Genomic DNA, 17,989 nt, shown 5'->3' on the forward strand with positions numbered 1-17,989 from the left:
ATCAATTTTAGAGTGAGTTTAGATTATTTGGATGAAAGTGGACATTTGTGTTTCCAAAATTACTCCCTGTTGAGGAAAAATAAAAAGAAGTGAAAAATGAAATAACAATTTTCCTTTAACACCAAATCTTTTTTTGTCATAAAAAATGTATCATACTTTATTTTCTAATTATATGTGCTTCAACAAGTCCTTGGTGAAATCCACTGAAATGTCAGAACAAAACTATTCGCTTGTCACTAAGCAAAGTAAAATAATATTTTCCACTGTCAAATCTGCTAAACCATTTCAAATACAGTTAAAGGCTACATTTGAACTGGGCAAACTTCACATCTGAGCTGAAGTTGAAATTCAAATGAGACATATTATTAAAATAGACAATCACAAACATGAACAAAGCAAAGCCATGGCAGCATAATTTGTAATATTTTGGCTAAAGTACCCATACACAAATTTAGTAAACTAAATTATTCTGACAAGTCTCTGTAGTTGGATTTCATTTTGTTATTATCTTTGATGCTTTCTCTTAATATTAAGAAATCCCCTCTACACAAGAAGATGCATTAAAAACCTTAACAAAAGAGAGAAGTCAAAATGTTTTATTCAAGCAACCAGTACGGCACATTGAGAGTTGTATCTTGCATTATTTGTTTCAAAACACAACCCGTGTCCTTACGGCTCTGCGCCGCGGCACTGTGGGAGGGTAATATTCAGTACTTTGGCTTACATTAACCACACACCAGGCTAACTTTCCCCCTGCTCTGTCTCAGTGGAGTGAAACTGAAGTTTGGATTTCAGAGTTCCCCTTTATCTCTCTTACATCAATTTCCATGCTGGCACTAAGTGTTGCCAGATACCAAGTAGAAGTCCTGTTAAGTTCGAGGGAACTAGAGAGGGAGGGAGACTGTCCTGTTTGTGACCGGACCTTCCCATCATTCAGTGGTGCTAGACTGCCCCCTGCTGTACTCCTGCAGAACATAGATCCACACCACAATTAATGCTGTTCATCCAATGAAAAAAAAGCTAAAACCAATGTGTCAAAGCCAGTCATTTCGTAATACCATAGAAAAATAAAATAAAGCATCCACAGATTTATGGCCACAGTACTGCAACTGCACACTGGTACCTATGAGAAGTACCGATGCTGAATTTCTGACTCCTCAACAAAGGGCCTCACGCATTTTCTGTTCAGTCTCTATCTCTGGTGATTAAACTCTGACTTGGTATTCTCTGTTAGTCATGCCACTATATTTCAACTATCATTCATTTTGCAAATCAGGAGAGCAGTAAAATGTGAAAGTAGATCTTTCAAAGCTGTCCCTTGCTGTGGGCAAAGACGAAATCCAGACTTTAAAACTTTTAAAAGTTAGATAGGTTCTTTGAAGAGGAGTCAAAGGAGCAATTTAAAGAGACCTGGAGTGGTGTGTACCAGTGACTGCTATGGCGTCTCTGCACTGAGTGTGTGTATATGTGTGTATCAAACTGCCAGCCAGACATGTGCAAACACACACACACACACACTCCAATAGTTGCTTCTGTACCTGTCTTTGCTTCTTTTTTTTTCCCTTTTTTATTTCAGCAGGGTGAATTTTTATCTAAATGCAAAGCAGGTGATAGGTGCTCCAGTTTCCTCTAGAAGTAGCTCCCTTGTCTGGGCTCTCTTCCTGATAAGAGTCCTACTTTGCCTGACATAAAAGAGCTTGGTATCATTTCCCCTGCCTCCCCAACAACCCTCAGCTCGCTGCCCTCGCCCTTCCCCGAGCTTCACAAAGCTGCCTCTATTTGCTCCCAATTCAGGGCCCAATTGCAGATAAAGTTACAGCAAATTTGTTTGGAGGAAGAGCTGCTGAGGCCTGCGGTCCCTGGGGCAATAACAGCCTTGTCTTGCAGGGGCCGTGGGGAGAGCTGGCAGCAGCGGGAGAACAGAACCCAACACCGCTCAGCCCCACAATGGCCTCGACTCTCCGGGAGGGAAGGCAAAGGGAGGGGAGGGGAGGGGAGAGAGAGAGAGATAAAGAGGGGCAGGAATGGATGGATGGATAGAAGGGAGGGACACTCAGCTTGCAGGTGTGGAGAAAGGAAGCAGACGCTTAACCTCGAGACAGGGAGACGGAGAGACACTAAGACTCAACCACACACACACACACAGACACACACACGCTTACACACACACACATACACACGCTTACACACACACACATACACACGCACACACCACCCATCATGCAGGACAGGAGGTAACTCCAGTCCCGTCCATTGTGCCAACGCCTCAGGCAAAGCTGCCACGGTGGCTGATTCACTGTCGGGATGGGTGGGTGACATGTGCAAGGGTGTGAGAGAGAGAGAGAGAGAGAGAGAGAGAGAAAGGATGCATGTGAGACTATGAGATATCTGTCTTTCTCTCACATGCACACAAAACACACACGACATACACACTAATCACAGCTGGTACTAATGGGCGGCTGGCATTGCAGAACTGGGCAGAAGGAGAGTAAGGAACCATGAAGAAAATTTTGAGTGCGTTTGTGGAGGGAATGTTGTGAAGTGACACGGTACGACAACTGCATTGTCCTATAGAGTTCACAATAACCCACAAATATATGAACACACTTAAACCCCCCCCCCCGGCTTACTTAGCAGTTAAAAAGTGCACACATTTGTAAGTTTATAGCTTGAATTACCCACAACTCCACCTCTGTAGCAACAGCCACGTCGGAAAGTTAAGTGAAACATCTGTGTAGAAAGACAGCCAGACAGAAACACACGTGAACATGTGAACAGACACACATGCCCATAATCACACACAGCCGTACAACTTCATGAACGCACCACCTTGGCCAGATGGCCCCCCATAAAAACCCACTTAAAGAGATGAGCGAAGTGATTAAGAGGCCTCTCAAAGTGAGGGAGAAATGAGAGAAGGATGAAGAAATGGAAGGGAAGGGAGGGAGGGAGTACCTGTGTAGAGAGGGGCCCTAAATACTCTGATGCTTTTAGCTAAGTGCATACTCCTACCATAACAGACTCCCAAAAGAGCGAGACAAGGGGGGGGGGCACAATGACACCTAAATTTCAGACTTTGTATAAACTATAAAACGCTATGTCCTTGGCCTAGATACATCCTTTATCGTCATCTGAATACTTTGAATTTAAGTGAGTACAATGAGGATATGAATAGTTGGCACTGTTACTCAGAAATGGATGTACTGTAAGCTGTGTTTTCAAAAAGGGTGAAGAGCTATACAAGGCATGCACGCGTGTGTGTTTGTGTGCTGACATGGAGGCTGCACTATCCAAGGCTGCATCCTCCATTCACCACGTAGACTGGCAATTCTGAAGTGACCTTGTTTTGAGCGAATTCCTCGACATTTTTTTTTTTTTTTTTTGTCTGACATTTTCATTTATTTCTAAAAGATAAGACATGAGGGCTTGTGCCTAGTTCAGTCTTACAAGAGAGAAAATGCAAACGTACATGCATGAGCCAGGCTCGCGCACACAGAGGGAAAATGTTAACTGATCAATACTATGTCTCTTCTGACCCATGTCTTGTGATGACACTGTGACCCGCTGTACAAACACACACATACACACATGCATCCCCTGCAGAGATGAAACTGGTGTCAGACAGCCAAATGCTGCTAATGCCTAATGTCTGCTGTGGAGACACTTAGTGCTCCCATGGTAAAGGGCTGGGGCGGGGCGGGTCCACCTGTCCTGTAGCTACTTAAGTCAGGACACTAAACCAGACAGGATTAAATGCCTGCTCTGTCATCTTTAGGGTAGGAACCTATATGCAGCCACTCACTGCCCTGCAGGAGAATGTCTTTTACTGATAGCTCTGCTGTCCAATTACACTTCACCTTTTAATACCAGACACAGATGACAGGGGAGAGAGAGAGGGTGGAGAGAGAGAGGATGAAGAGGAGGCTGATGGGAGAGGCTGCCATTTCCACTGTCTGCAGCAACAGCTTGTCACACTTCAATAGATTATAGTTGCATCTTCTAAGTTTTCTAAGACGTCTGAGGGTCTCATTTAAGATGGGGTATAAGCCGTAACACCAACTCTCTACTCATTCCCAGCAACAAAACAGAAATTTGCAAAGTATTTACCAAGTGTGCTTGTACATTTAATGCAAAGCCAGAAAAAGAAGTTAATCGAGACTATCATATCAAGATATTTGAGTGTGTGAGTAACAGTAACAGTGGGAGGTTACTTTGGGGGAATGTACTTAACTGTGCTTGAGACATCAACACTCTCTCGTGTTTGAGTGTGCAATTACCAGTGAGAGATCCGTACTTTGTTAGCAGAAATGGTCCTACAGCCTCTCTGTCACTCTTTTTCTCTCTCTGTGTGTGTGTGTGTGTGTGTGTGTGTGTGTGTGTGTGTGTGTGTGTGTGTTAAAACCTCCATAAAATGTGTGATCAGTTACATGACTATTGTTTGTCAGTATATGCAGAGTAGTACTGATAAATCAACATGAGTGGAGTTCATTTCATTTCAAAAAGTGTGAAGTAATTTTTCTACGCCAAAAAGTAAGCTCAACTACATTTAGGTACATTTCTGAGATTGTTAATAACAATTCTAATAATACGGCATAATCAATTACTTTATTACTGCAATAAAGTAATCGTTCTTCATGTCTGGTGAATGTGCAAATTTTTAAATGATATGCTACAATTTATGGTACTGTATATGTAAATGCACCTCTACATACCACAAAAGCACAGATGCTCCTCTGTGGAGAGTCCCATTCGAAGCAGCTGTTGATGTAGCAGCCTGTGTTGATAAGGAACATGATGCAGCGCCTAACTCGGTTGAAGTTGCGCAACAGCAGCTGGAAAGGAGACAAAGACAAACAAGTGAATGTTTTGTTCAAGGTTTAATGTGTTATAGCAAGAAAAAAAAGCCTGATGGTATATACAGTACGTAAACATCTGGGCAGTGTGTAAAAAAAGACTTAATAATGTACTGTTATCATATATAAATATATAATATAAATATGCAGGTAACTGTTGGGACGTGACATGAGAGGTAGCTGGGTATCATTTAAAACTAACACTAAAACATATCAGGGTCTGACCTCTCCACATTTGCTGCACATATATAATGTTTGGAAAGTCTTATTAAAAGACAAAGTAAAACAGGAGCAAAGTGATGGGACTACAAACATAAGCAGAGCTACCCTGGTCCCTCTGATCTAGAAGTTTGTGAGAAGATAATGTTAAAGAGTTCACTTCTCTCTCCTTTATGTTTAGTTAAGATGTGAATTCATCACAATTTAGTAAGTAAATATGTTACATCTCATAATTAGTACCTTCACATTCTGTCAGTAACTCTTATTATGGTTGGTTCAAAACCTGAGTGTCTCCTTCTGCGGTTTCTTTGTAAAGTTAACTGGAGCATTTACAAGTTACAACTTGAAATTTACCTCACTTCTCTTCAATATTACAGCACTGAAAATACCATGAAGACTTTATTGTGTTACCTTCTTTGGATAGCTCTACATGCATGTGGATCAACATAAAGGACAAATGGCTGCTTTAAGTGTGACAAGCTGACTCACAATGTTTCTTTAAAGTGTACTCTCCCAATGATAAAGTTAAGTACAATAATAACAATTTCCAACACAGTCCCTGGATTCTCCTCCCTGAGGGTTATCCAGGCATTTGGCCAGAGATGAGAGAGAACTGGCTAACTGCTGTCCTCCCCCTGGGCTGCCAACCATTCAGGGAATAGCATAACAGCAGCGCAGTACGCCAGCCACCCAATCAGGTCACCACCAGGAGAAAGTGCTCCCAAAGGACAAACTGTCTCTGCAGATCGCTGTTCAAAAAATTCTAGGCCATTATTTTACTCTTTGGAAAATTATGTGTGTGTTTGAATGTGCGTGTACTGTGGGTATGCAGCATATGTTCGTAGCACTACAGTGAACTCCATTGTCTGTATGTATGCGTTTCCGGATAGATTTGCATGTGGCTAGGGGTGGCTTGGCTGCTTTGATGCTAGATGAGAGGAAGATTCCTCCCTCTCTATGTATAATTATGTGAAGCTTTTTGTTGCCAAACTGAGGATGACTGTATGGTGTCCTGCTGGGGACACAGAGACCCTGAGGACTGCAAGACTGTGAATCATCCATTTCAACGTTCCTCAGCGCATGCACTTGATGTACACGCTGTACTCTTCTTGGCTCATTATTGCCATAACTGCCTTGATAAGAATATTTCATTTTTAATGAATTATTTCAAAGAGTGCCTTGAGTTATTCCTTAAAAACACTTAGAAAAGTAGTGAAGCCATTTATTAAGTCAAATGTCATAATTGCAATTAAATGCTTGTGTTTGGCAGGCAGCTTATATATTATTTTTTCTTTACTGTGTGTGTGTGTGTGTGTGTGTGTGTGTGTGTGTGTGCGTGCGTGCGTGCGTGCGTGCGTGTGTGCGCGCGCGTGTGTGCATGCGCGCGCGTGCGTGTGTCTGCACACTAAGCAGCAAGCAACAGCAGGGGAGCTGCTAGCACACAAAAGAGCCCTCATGGGGCAATCCCTCCAAAGCAGCCAGTGACATCATCATTGCGAGACGTTGACATGGGTCATCTCTGTGAGTCAGAGGTGAAATGGAGATGAAAAAAGGATTCTGCACTTGGGAGAAAGGCGTAGAGTGGGCTGCGACAGTGAGACAGAGAGCAACAGAAGAGGCAGAAACAGTGAGGAAAGAAGGGAATAGATGGAGGGCTGAAAAAAGGGTGGTATGGGAGCTGGTGTATGTGTTGTGCTGTGCTGGGCACGGCTGTGCTCGGCTGTGCATGCAGCATTGACTGCTGAGCCCAAACGGTCACTCATATGACATGTCTGATGTGGGCCAGCCCCTACTATTCAGCCCTTTGTGGTGCCGCCACACTGAGTGGCGTGACAATGAAGTGCAAAGCAGCAGTGGCAAAGAGGGCCAACTATAAGGATGGCCAATCTACTTATGCACCCCACAGCTGACAGCTTGACATTTCTATTCACCACTCAGAGTGGATGCGAGGGGGGGGGGGGGAGAGAAGGGAGAGAAGAGGGGAGGAAAAAAAAAGAAACGAAATGCTGTTTTTCCTTCAATCATCCTGTTATATCTTGCCCACACAGTTGTTGTGCTTTGCAAGATGCCGCTCTCCAGGCCTGTTGGTTTTGCTTCAGACAGTTAAGCAGAATAGCTCGTACAGTGGTGGACATAGATAAAAATGAGGCGGAGTAGTAGAAGATAAGTGTTGGCTGCTGATGTACCTGTTTGGACACTCTGGGCTCCTCCTCGATATACTTCTGCTCGATGGGAATCAACGTCCTGAGACCAGCCTTCACCTGGAGCATGGAGTGAACACAGACAGTGTCATAAACAGCAAATGGTGAGACTGAAATGACACTCATTTAAAAGGATCCAGATAAGTAAAATGATAGAGATGAGGATGATGAATTAGCGAGGGACTGTATTTGGATCGTTTTGATGGGTTTTTCTGATACATTGTGTGCTGATAACATGGCAACACATGCGTAGAGCGTGCCCCATGTCAGAGGCTAGAGAGAGCAAGAGAGAAAGCTGTAAGATGGCCGCTATAGGACACACACAGTGATGGTGAACGGGGGAACAAAGGCTGCTGAGAGGGAGTCTTCGATAATTAAAGCCAAAACGAGGACGAGGGACGAGGGATGAGATGGAAGCAAGGGGGGGGGGGGGGACAAACAGATAAGGACAACAGCAGGCAGAGGGGGGAATGTGTTGAGGAGAACAAGAGATGATGGAGAGAGAGAGAGAGAGAGAGAGGATAATGGGGGTGGAGGGCAAAATAAAAAAAAAATCAGGGAAGAGAATCAAAAAAGCAAAAGAAAGACTTACAGCATTAAAAATCACGTCTATTTCGAGAAAGATGACCCCTTTTGTTGGCCCTGTCAGCTCCTTGCTTTTCAAGGCGTAGGCTTTGCGTTCTCCATTTTGGATCTGTGGGAGAGGGACATGACAGGCGTCTGTCTGGCAATACCCGGCTGAATCGGCTCCCCGGGCCACCTTTGAACCCCAGCTGCTGGCGCTGACAGGGAACCCAAAACAACTGTGGCAACTCTGACAAGTACCTGTTCATTACCCACTGCAGCTAGGCTCTGTCAAACAGAAATTAACTATCCTGGGGAATCATACTGTACAGCAGAGCATGGGTATATTAGATACACAGTTCTTTCACAGGCTATCTATATTTTTTCAAATATAAGAGACACTCATTCTTTCTTTTTTCTCCAAATCGGATCGTTCCATCTCTCGATCAGTGTCATTTTCATATCATCTTTCATCCCCTCACTTTCTTTCTTCTCACCTATCACTCTCTTCTTTTTTCTCAGCCTCTCTTCCATTTTTTCCTCCTTCCTGTCATCTCTTTCTCTTTGTGAAATAATAACAGTCTCATCTGTGGAGTTGCAAAAATAACCTCTGCTTTTTATATCTTCCACTGTGTGTTTTCATTCTTTCTGTTCCTCTATGTTCTCCACATTATCCCCAAGGGAAAAGAAAAAGAAACACACACACTGAAATCTATCTTTGACTCACATTTAGTAAAGGAATAGCCACTTTCCCCAGGAAATCTGCGCTTCTGTCTCGGTCCTCGTCGTAAACAGTGACCTCGAGAACCGAGTGGATGTCCTTCACGTTACTAGACCACACACAAAGACAACACCACTGACATATATACTAAAATATGGGCTACCGTGCTAAAGCTGTCACATCTTGCACAAGCTTCTTTAAATATTAAAGACGCACAGAAAACAGTTTAAAATCTGAAACACTATATGAGGCATTACAAATGCCTCATATTTGAAAACGCTCTTTTGCATTTGCATAAATGTTTAAAAATCATATTAACATGCCTTATGTGTATTGCACTACATTACTGCATGAGCTAAGTAGAACTAAAGTGTGAAGCTCAGACGTGTCATCTCTTGAAAACTAGGCTAGCAAGAAGATGGCTGATGTTATGTATAGAAAGGAGGCTATGAGAAAGACGTGCACTCAAAGAATGACTAAATTAACCCGTCCCATCACTGGGAATTCACAAGTTTGTACTGTGGAAAAAACTGCATCATGTAAGATATTATGTAGAATTAGTTCTGCATTAACATTTAACTATAGCTACAGCACAACTATATATTTGAAAAGAAACTGATGTTTGAATAAGGAAAAATGATAATTCTTCTTTTTGACTTATACTAATATCTTACCCTGGATTTTATTGTTGGCATACAACACATTTTCAAACACTATTAAAGTTCAAAGTTCAATAATAAACAAAGCATTCCACACTATAAACTGTGATCAATCTATTTTTTTTTCAATGCTCAGATCAGTCCAGAATTAATCTTATAAAACACAAATAAACTGTTAAAAGCTATAAATTAAAAAAAAATCTATTATATTTCATTTTATAGTAAGACTGCTGCTCTGACCATACTAGTCTTTAATTCAAAGATACATGTCAATTTAAAAAATCTATTTTTATTTCCATTAATGTATTAAATACAGACTGTATGTGTCTGTCTGCATGCACAGACATATATTGAGCCACTCACAAAGTGAAGACCTTGTTCCACTCTGGGTTGAGGTTTTTGTAGACGGTGTGAGTCTGCAGCCGATCGTTACTCAGCTCCACCACACAGAACGGGTCACTCTTACCTGCCGAGCAAAAATACAAGAATGACCTTCTTAGTGAAAAGAGTAACATAAATACAGTAGATACTAAAGTTCTGTTAGCTTGAGACTGAGAATCATAAGTAATTCCAACAGCTTTTGTCTATCTCCAATCCTCCAATCCCTCATATTATTAAGACAGATAGTATATAGCATCCTCCTCTTATACCACATGACAGCTCCAATACCCCGGACTTATCAGAACTGCAATAATAAGATTCTTTCATTTTTAGCCCCAATGCCGTATATATTATACAACAGTATATCAGTGGAACAGCTGCGAGCCGTTTCTATCAACACCCTGGGAACATGGACAACTAGAAGATAAGCTCCAGGACAACTCTGCCCTGGGCAGTCACAAGGAGGGGGTGGGAGAGGGAAAAGAGAAAGAAGACTTTGAGAATGGATGGTGCTGAGAACACAGAGGGCGATGCGGCTCTGAAGGCCAGAGAAGTTCAGAGTAGAAGATAAAGACGGCTGAGCAGGGGTGTGAGAAACGTAGCTGACCCACGATTAGCGATTCCAAAGCGAGCGCTGAGACGGTAGCGGCAGCAACATGAAGAATGACAGAGAGAACATTATCTCATCATCATTTCGGCAGTGAAAGTTTTTGGGTAGTAATACTGAAATGTTACTCTTGTGTTTATTACAAGATAAATACCAGTTTCATTAATATAACACAAGCAATATTTTACAGTGATTATATCGAAACAAGTGATCCTACAGAATAAATTATTTTACAAACTGAAGGATCACATATAAAATAATTTGAGTGGCCTGTCGCTGCCAAAGGATAAAACTTTAATACACTATGTGAGAACTTTAAAGACCCTTAGATGTTATAAAACATTGATATGATATATGGTTCACCATAAATCATATTCATTAATGCTAATTCATTCCAACAAAACTTTCAATTGAGAATTTACTACGGTTATGTAACTCAGTAGAAAGAGAGTGAGAGAGACCGGGATGAGAAGAAAAAAGAAAAAAAAAAAATCACAAAGTTATTTCGCCCTCCTGAGAATAGCGTACAGTACTATGTCCTATATATTCTCCATTTATTTACCAACATCTCACATTTCAATTTCTTTGTACACAGAAAGGACTGAGACCAGCTCCCCATGCCTGCCAGCCCACCTCCCCTTCAATTGCCTCAAAATGAACTAAAAACAACAAAACTCTTAATTCAGCCTTTGATCATTTTTTTTTTTTTTAACTAAAACTGTTGGGAGTCTTTGAGCTGTTTGTTCAAGATTATCACTTGAAAAGGCTGGGTCAGGATGTTTAAAAAAAAAAAAAATGTCCTACACGAATTCCCAGGGAAAATATTGAAATGTTATTCAAGTCGCACTGTTGCATAAAAAGACTCGATAAAGTTGTGATTGAGTTCAAAGACCCCAGTCACATTTGTGTATATGCTGGTATGTGTCCGTGTCCGCGTGTGTGTGTGTGTGTGTGTGTGTGTCATGGGAAGTACGTGTGTGCAAGTGTCATCGATTGGTGTGATTTTCTTCAAATGCTGTGACAAGGGCAGGACATTTAGTGGGTGTGCAAAGTAAATGTCACCGTGATCAATGCTGAGCCGTAGGTGTTGCCTTTCATATCTGTTTGTGACGCTCTATTGATGTAGAGTGTTTGAAGTGGATATTGACAGCTATGACTCCTACGACAGAAAACAAGATACATTAAAATAGACAAAACACAAGAGCCTACTTCTCAGTGGATCTCTGTAAACACACTTTGTTAGCAATATAAATTGTCTGCATTGCACATGAACCGTGTATTGTATTACAGTGCAAACCTTTCCTTAGATAAATTATAAATACACACAAAAATGTATTTCAAAATTGTAAACAAGTAAAAACAATATTTTGCCAGCAGTTTTCATTCTGAATTTTTACAGTAGTGAAAATTTCAAATCCTCCTTAATCATCCCGGCACTTCCATAGCATAAACAAATCAGGTCTGATTAAATTTAAATGCAATCACCCAAATTAAGACATGGAAATTATCTCTGCAGAACCCTGTCCCTCCCCCATTTTCTCTCTAATATTCTGCTTTTAATGACATGGCAGGCTGCGTTGCTGCAGAGAGCCAGTTGTCATTGGTGATGAACTTTCACCTTATTGGCCAACAGCACCAGAGGCAGCTGTCTTAACCAATTACACGCTCAGGTTTGAGCGCCACTCAGCGATCATCCAGGTAATGTCCGAGCAAAGCTCCTCCCCCCTCTGGGTCCTGTTTCTGTGGCGCTGGCTGAGGGTCTGCAGCGAGGAGAGCGCTCAAACTCATTTCAGGGTGCCCTAAGATAAGTGTGGAGGATGAATACAGTACGGAGACGAGGGTACATGCTGTAATTGCCTCGCAGGAAGCTTAGCGTTAGTGAGGGGTGAGGTTAGAGAGGGAATGCTCGCTCTCATGTTCCTGTATAATCACAATTAATTATTATTCACACTTTAAAATGTAAATCAATTGCATTTTTGTTGCACTTCTTCTTTCATTTCTTTGTCACTTTTAAGGCTATATAATATAATCTACAGTATTTCCCCATGTGCCAATTGAAAATTTATACTTTACTTGCAGTTGACTGAAAAAGAGTCTACGCATTCTGTGGTGCTGCTGCTGGACGTGAATGTGTGTGTATGCGTATGTGTGCATGTGCATGTGCGTGTGTGTTCCACTGAAATGTTCTAACAGTATAGCATCCACTCAGAGGGACAAGAGCTGGCAGACAAAAGGGATTGTTGGTTTTAGAGACTATTTTCAGTTATCCTACTCGGGCTGGAGAGGAGCTACTCCACAAAAACACTTCAATTAGAGAGAGAGATGGGCAGAAAGGAGAGGGGGAGGGAGGGAGGGAGAGGGAGAGAGAGAGAGAGAGAGAGAGAGAGAGAGAGAGAGAGAGAGAGAAAGAGGGGGACAGAGAGAGAGGGAGGAGGAGGAGAAAGGACAGGAGAGGAGACAGGCAGCATGAATGAGAGAGATGGTAAACTCTCTCTCTCTCTCACTGACCTCTTCTCCCTTTCTCTCTCCCTGTGTCTGTTTGTCTGTCCGCCTGTTTCTCTCTCACCTTGCTCCTGACCCTCTCTTGGTCTGGGATGTTAAAATAGGGTGTTCATGCGGTGAGGGCTCTTATGTGGCTCTTAATGGGCTATTGTTTCTGCCAGTGACACACACGCAAGCACGCACGCACGCACGCACACACACACACACACACACACACACACACACACACACACACACACACACACACAGTCAGACTCCAAACAGGGATAAGTCATCTAGAAACAGCTCCTTTGCCTGTCTGTTATCTGTATCAATTTACTTACAGTATCTGTCTGTGAAGGGTTCGACTGACTGAAAAAATATTTTCTGGGGAACAAAAGTAAAATATTTGCTTTGTGTCTGTAAGAACAGGTGAATTGGACTGTCTAAATTTGAGATCTCTTTGGCTGTAACAAAAATGTTACTTGTGTAAATCCACATGTGAAACCAAAGGAAATGTTTCTTATGTTAAAATACCTTCTTGTATATACCGGTACTGTCTTTTAGCATGGGAAATCCAAGTTTTCCATGTAAACCACATTTGGCAGGCAATGCAGGCATTTCAGTAAAAACCTATTCTTTATCTAATTAAAAATGGCCCTGTGTCATGATGTCAAAAACTAATGCAAATGCTCCATTATAAAAACCCACACTGAGTCGTAAAAAAAAAAAAAAAGCTTTGTTTGTTGTGGGTTTTCAAATCCCAGTTCAACACTTTTTTCGAATTGTCTCGTACCACGGGACATACTGCACTTGTGAAGTGAACCTGTGGCAAAAATTTCAAATCACCACAGGCTGTAAAAGACACTGTTCTGAAAATCATACACGTTCTCTATGACCATGTCGAGTCAGCAGAGACAAAGTAAAAAGCAAACAAACAGCTGACAATATATTTCCACAGTTTTAGTCTTGATTTTATTTTTTTTTTTACAAGGATCCATGAAGCTCAGACTGAATGATGAGCTCTACAACGAGGTCATGGAGCAAATTTCTGCTCCGAATGAAATACAAGAGCCATTAGCCCTGCACTCCGGTCGCTCCGGTCGCTCCACGCAATAACCCAAATCAACCAGCTCCACTCTGTGTTGGCTAATGGGACTGTGGCTGCTTCAAATGGAGAAAAACTCTCACTCTCCCTCTCTCCCTCTCTCTCTCTCACAGACACACATACAGAGACACACACATTTCCTTCTCTCTCTACTAGATAATACAGAGTGAAAAACTAGGCCTGTCCACTGTAGACCTAATTAAAAGTAAGAATTAATGGAGAATGGAGGATTCAGAGAGAGCAAGCAGAGAAAGAACGGGAGGAGAGAGGAGGAGGGAGAGAGATTTGTTGGTTCAAATGTGTACTTTTTCTCTATTATTCAAATGAGAAGCCTGCATCTTTTCTAAAAATGCAGAGACAAATTTAGTGTCCTGCACAAAGTAGACTTTAACTCTCTCTCTGAGGATTCTCCCAGACGATCATCCCTTAAACCAAAATTACACCCTGACTTTATCTTTGGCTAGATTTATGGCAGATTGCTGGTGGACAAAAAATAGCTCAATGTCTAGATCCAAAACTTAGGCAAAAGTTATTAAAGCAGAAAATAGCATCACCTATCAGATGTTCAAGTAGTGTTCACTCTGATAGAAAATGCAAAACAACAGCAAAAACTGAGGCTTATTTGTCATATTATTTTAAGTGAATGAGTAATAGGAGCATGAATACAAGGATGAAAAATTAAGACGCTAACTTCTGACAATGCGTATGAGAACTACAGAGGTCATACTCCTGTTGTTTGGACTTAAGGTCACTGTCTTACCTGTGACATCTGCTGCCATCAGTCCCTCAGCCCTGATGACCTTTACCTGCACCACACCGACATCTTTCAGGTTGTGAAATGACCTCCATAGGCTCTGAAACATCACAGGAACAGGGGTGAAAGGTCAAACAGGACTGCAAATTAGCATTGAAAGGAAAGACAGGTCTATAGCCTGACATTTCATTAAGAGAGGAAAGGGTAGAATATGTCCTTTACCAGTCCTAATTTAAAAATGTAGAGCTGGCATTTATAGTCGAATCTAACGGGGGACAAATGGCCAAATTTTATTTCACTGAATAGTTGTTCTTGCCTGTTTGAAATGTTTCCTAACTTTGTACTTTTTAGATAAAATGTAACTTCACTGATTTTGGAACAGAAGATGAGCCATGCAGAAATATATTAAAGGTTACTGAAAATAACAACAGTACACAGATAAATGCACAACAAAGACAGGTCATTAAAGAAAACATTATAATATGTTAAGCAGATAAAATAAAACAGATCTCAGTACTGTAGTTATTCCTAATCAATCAGAAAACTAAATGGAGATAAGAATGCACAAAAACTGTCTTGTAAACTACACACTGCCCACTGTTACATTGAGAGTGAGGGTTTTTGTGCTTTTCCATTAACTTGTCAACTCAAAATAAATAAGTCACATCATCATTTACAGGAGGAAACTGTTTTAGTGGAGTTCTGCTTTGTATAATGACCATGAGGAGAGCAACAAAACAAACAAAATGCAGTGAATGCAGTTTTAACAAATTGCTACAATTTTGATGTATGTTATTAAATTAATACTCAAATTGTTTTTTTGTTTTTTTTTTGTCTTGTTTTTTTTTTTAAACCAAAAGCTGATTCAGTTCCTGGTGCACACTGTCAGTCTGGAAAAGATTTCACTGAAAATCCTGGCTGGTATTTACTTTTCTACTGTCACTCCACAAATCCATTCCTTGCAATGTTGTGTGTAAGAAAAAGAGGTGTTAAGAGGGCGTGTGAATAGCAGTGTGAGTATCAGCAGAAGAATAAAGTGAAAAGTGAAATATAGGCAATTTGAAATAAGAAAATTCTTACAACAATCAAAAATCTCTGTACATGCAATATACAGTATAACAAAATGGGAATATGAGGAAAAATATGAAGAAAAAAATGTGCAAGAAATTACAGCACATAAGCATTATTTGCTCCCGATGTGATCTTACTGATATAAATGTGTCTGTGTTTGCTTTGTAGAGAGACGGAGAGAGAGTATTAGGCTGATAATGTGATAATAGAGGTATTGTAGTGAGTAGACACATCCAGTGAAGCGTGACTGGCAGAGATATCATAGTTATGAGGCAAACACACACACTGACCTCTACACACACTATCCAGTATAAACAACATCCAAACACAAAAGAAGGGGGGGGGGTCACACTAAGATTTATGGTAAATAAACACATCAACTGTAAAACAAGAACAGCCAGTCACACAAGCTTACTCACAAATACTGTTCATATTCCCACTTGACGTTTTTCTCCTCTTGCGTGCTTACACACCATAAACACACATTTACATACACAGCCAGGAGTTGCCATGAGGCCCTGGGATTGTCTAAAATGAGAAGGGGAAACACTGTGTGCACAAGGTTTTAATAACCAGGAGAAAGAGGAATGACTGTGTAAAAACTAGTTTGTAAATCTGACGTCTAAAGGGAAACCTGTGGAGATCTGGGCCATGAGGCACGGGCACACACTGACACAACACACACACACACACACACACACAATCATAAACTCATGCTTTTGTTCACACCCAAATACTCAGGTATAAACACATGCATAAAAAACCTACACTGAGGCCAAATTGAGTAGCATGTCGGCGTGTCTTAAAAGCAGAGTGGAAATGCACTTCACTTCAATTTATTTCTCTCTCTCTGGCAATAACCCCTTCCATCCCCACAGGAGTAATTATAATTTAAATTTCAGAGTCAGGGCCAGGCTACAGACTTAATTCATTATTACCAACTCTGTCAGACTCTGCCTGTTTCCAGCGATATCATTGTCCAAAAGCTCTCTAAAGGAGATGAGAGGGGAGTGTGTGTGAAAGAAAGAGAGGGGGGAAAAAAAGAGTGTGCAAAAAAGAGACATACAGAGAGAGAGAGAGAGAGGGAGAGAGGGGACAACTCTCAATTTTAAGGCACGATTTCTCTGAAGATACAGCTGCTTGTTGTGATTATTGGGGAGAAGCCGAGAAAAGAGACAGAGGGAGAGAAAGAGTCAGAGAGAGGGCATGAAGGAGGCAACAGAAAAGGAGATGAGGGCAAAACTACTGGCTGACTAGTTAGAGTGTTAGTGTTCAACAGTTGAACACATCATGATGCTGATAACTCAGCTGTAAGGGCTGTACAATACTTTCTTGGTACGGACCGAATTGTGTTTGTAGCAATGTGTATCAAACACTGTAGCAAAAGCTGGCTTCAAATGTCTGGTCAGATTGATAATCTTGATAACTTATTATTGAATCTGATATTTATCTACATGCCTCATAATTAAACCAACTTAGACTGTGTTTAACCGGTCACATTTGTGATATTTTATCAGACAGTTATTACTATATTTTGTTTGGGCAAACTTCTGTAGCTGCTTGCGCTTAGACATTGAACATTGGAAATGTTTGGATTTTTTGTTAAATGGAAAATGAGCTTTTTTTTAATAAGAAAACATGTTTGTATTCCCTAAAGTTCATGATCAAAAAATGTAAATTTTAGTACTCTATCAAAACTCTCATGTCGCATCAGCACTAGTATTGTAGAATTACCACACTAAAGATAGACAAAAATGGCACAGAGTTCAAACAAAGAAAATGAGACAAAATTACTCCTTTAATATATAGATGCAGAGATATTTTTTCATCCCCCAACCAATTCCCCACTCTTCATCCCTTCCTCCTCCCACCATACAGTCTCCCTGAGGGGACATTTAGGGTTCAGTCTCAATCCATGATTGGTGCAGAGTATAAACCCACCCTCCACAAGGATTCAAATCCCCATCAGAAATATAGACAGCAATAGATGGACTGGACAGACAGACAGACAGGTAGAGAGAAAGAGAGATGAGGAGAGGCCAAGACCAACCCCTCCCCCTCATTTATGCCTCCACACACCCCCATCAGCATGCCGTGGAATGATGGGCATAAGGAGATGAAAAGGAGGGATGAACAGAGAGGAGAAGAGAAAAAACGGAGGGACAGAGTTGGCTTTCATAAGACAACCCCCCCTCCCTGTCTGTGACTGACATCTTGTCACTGTGACATCTTCTTCCTGTCTCTGTGACACTGCACAGACACACAAATGAATCAACACTGGTATAGCCTTATGACTCACTGTCATCTTTGCATCATGTCACCTTTCATCAACACTGCAAATAACAATTTCACACAAAGACAAAGACACAC

General features: G+C 41.2%; 1 protein-coding gene across 1 annotated transcript in view; it reads right to left on the reverse strand.

The window, feature by feature from the left end:
• The window catches only part of mctp1 (multiple C2 and transmembrane domain containing 1), a 135,163-nt gene that overhangs the window by 40,072 nt on the left and 77,102 nt on the right, over nucleotides 1-17,989 (reverse strand). The window contains exons 10-15 of the mRNA XM_022758271.1: nucleotides 14,555-14,648; nucleotides 9,581-9,683; nucleotides 8,565-8,667; nucleotides 7,866-7,967; nucleotides 7,259-7,333; nucleotides 4,713-4,832 (exon numbers count right to left, since the gene is read on the reverse strand). Coding sequence (XP_022613992.1) covers nucleotides 4,713-4,832; nucleotides 7,259-7,333; nucleotides 7,866-7,967; nucleotides 8,565-8,667; nucleotides 9,581-9,683; nucleotides 14,555-14,648 — 597 coding nt within the window. The remainder of the gene's footprint in view (nucleotides 1-4,712; nucleotides 4,833-7,258; nucleotides 7,334-7,865; nucleotides 7,968-8,564; nucleotides 8,668-9,580; nucleotides 9,684-14,554; nucleotides 14,649-17,989) is intronic.

The sequence above is a fragment of the Seriola dumerili genome, unplaced genomic scaffold (genome assembly GCF_002260705.1).
Source record: "Seriola dumerili isolate Sdu_G_001 unplaced genomic scaffold, Sdu_1.0 BDQW01000017.1, whole genome shotgun sequence".
Classification (NCBI taxonomy): Eukaryota; Metazoa; Chordata; class Actinopteri; order Carangiformes; family Carangidae; genus Seriola; species Seriola dumerili.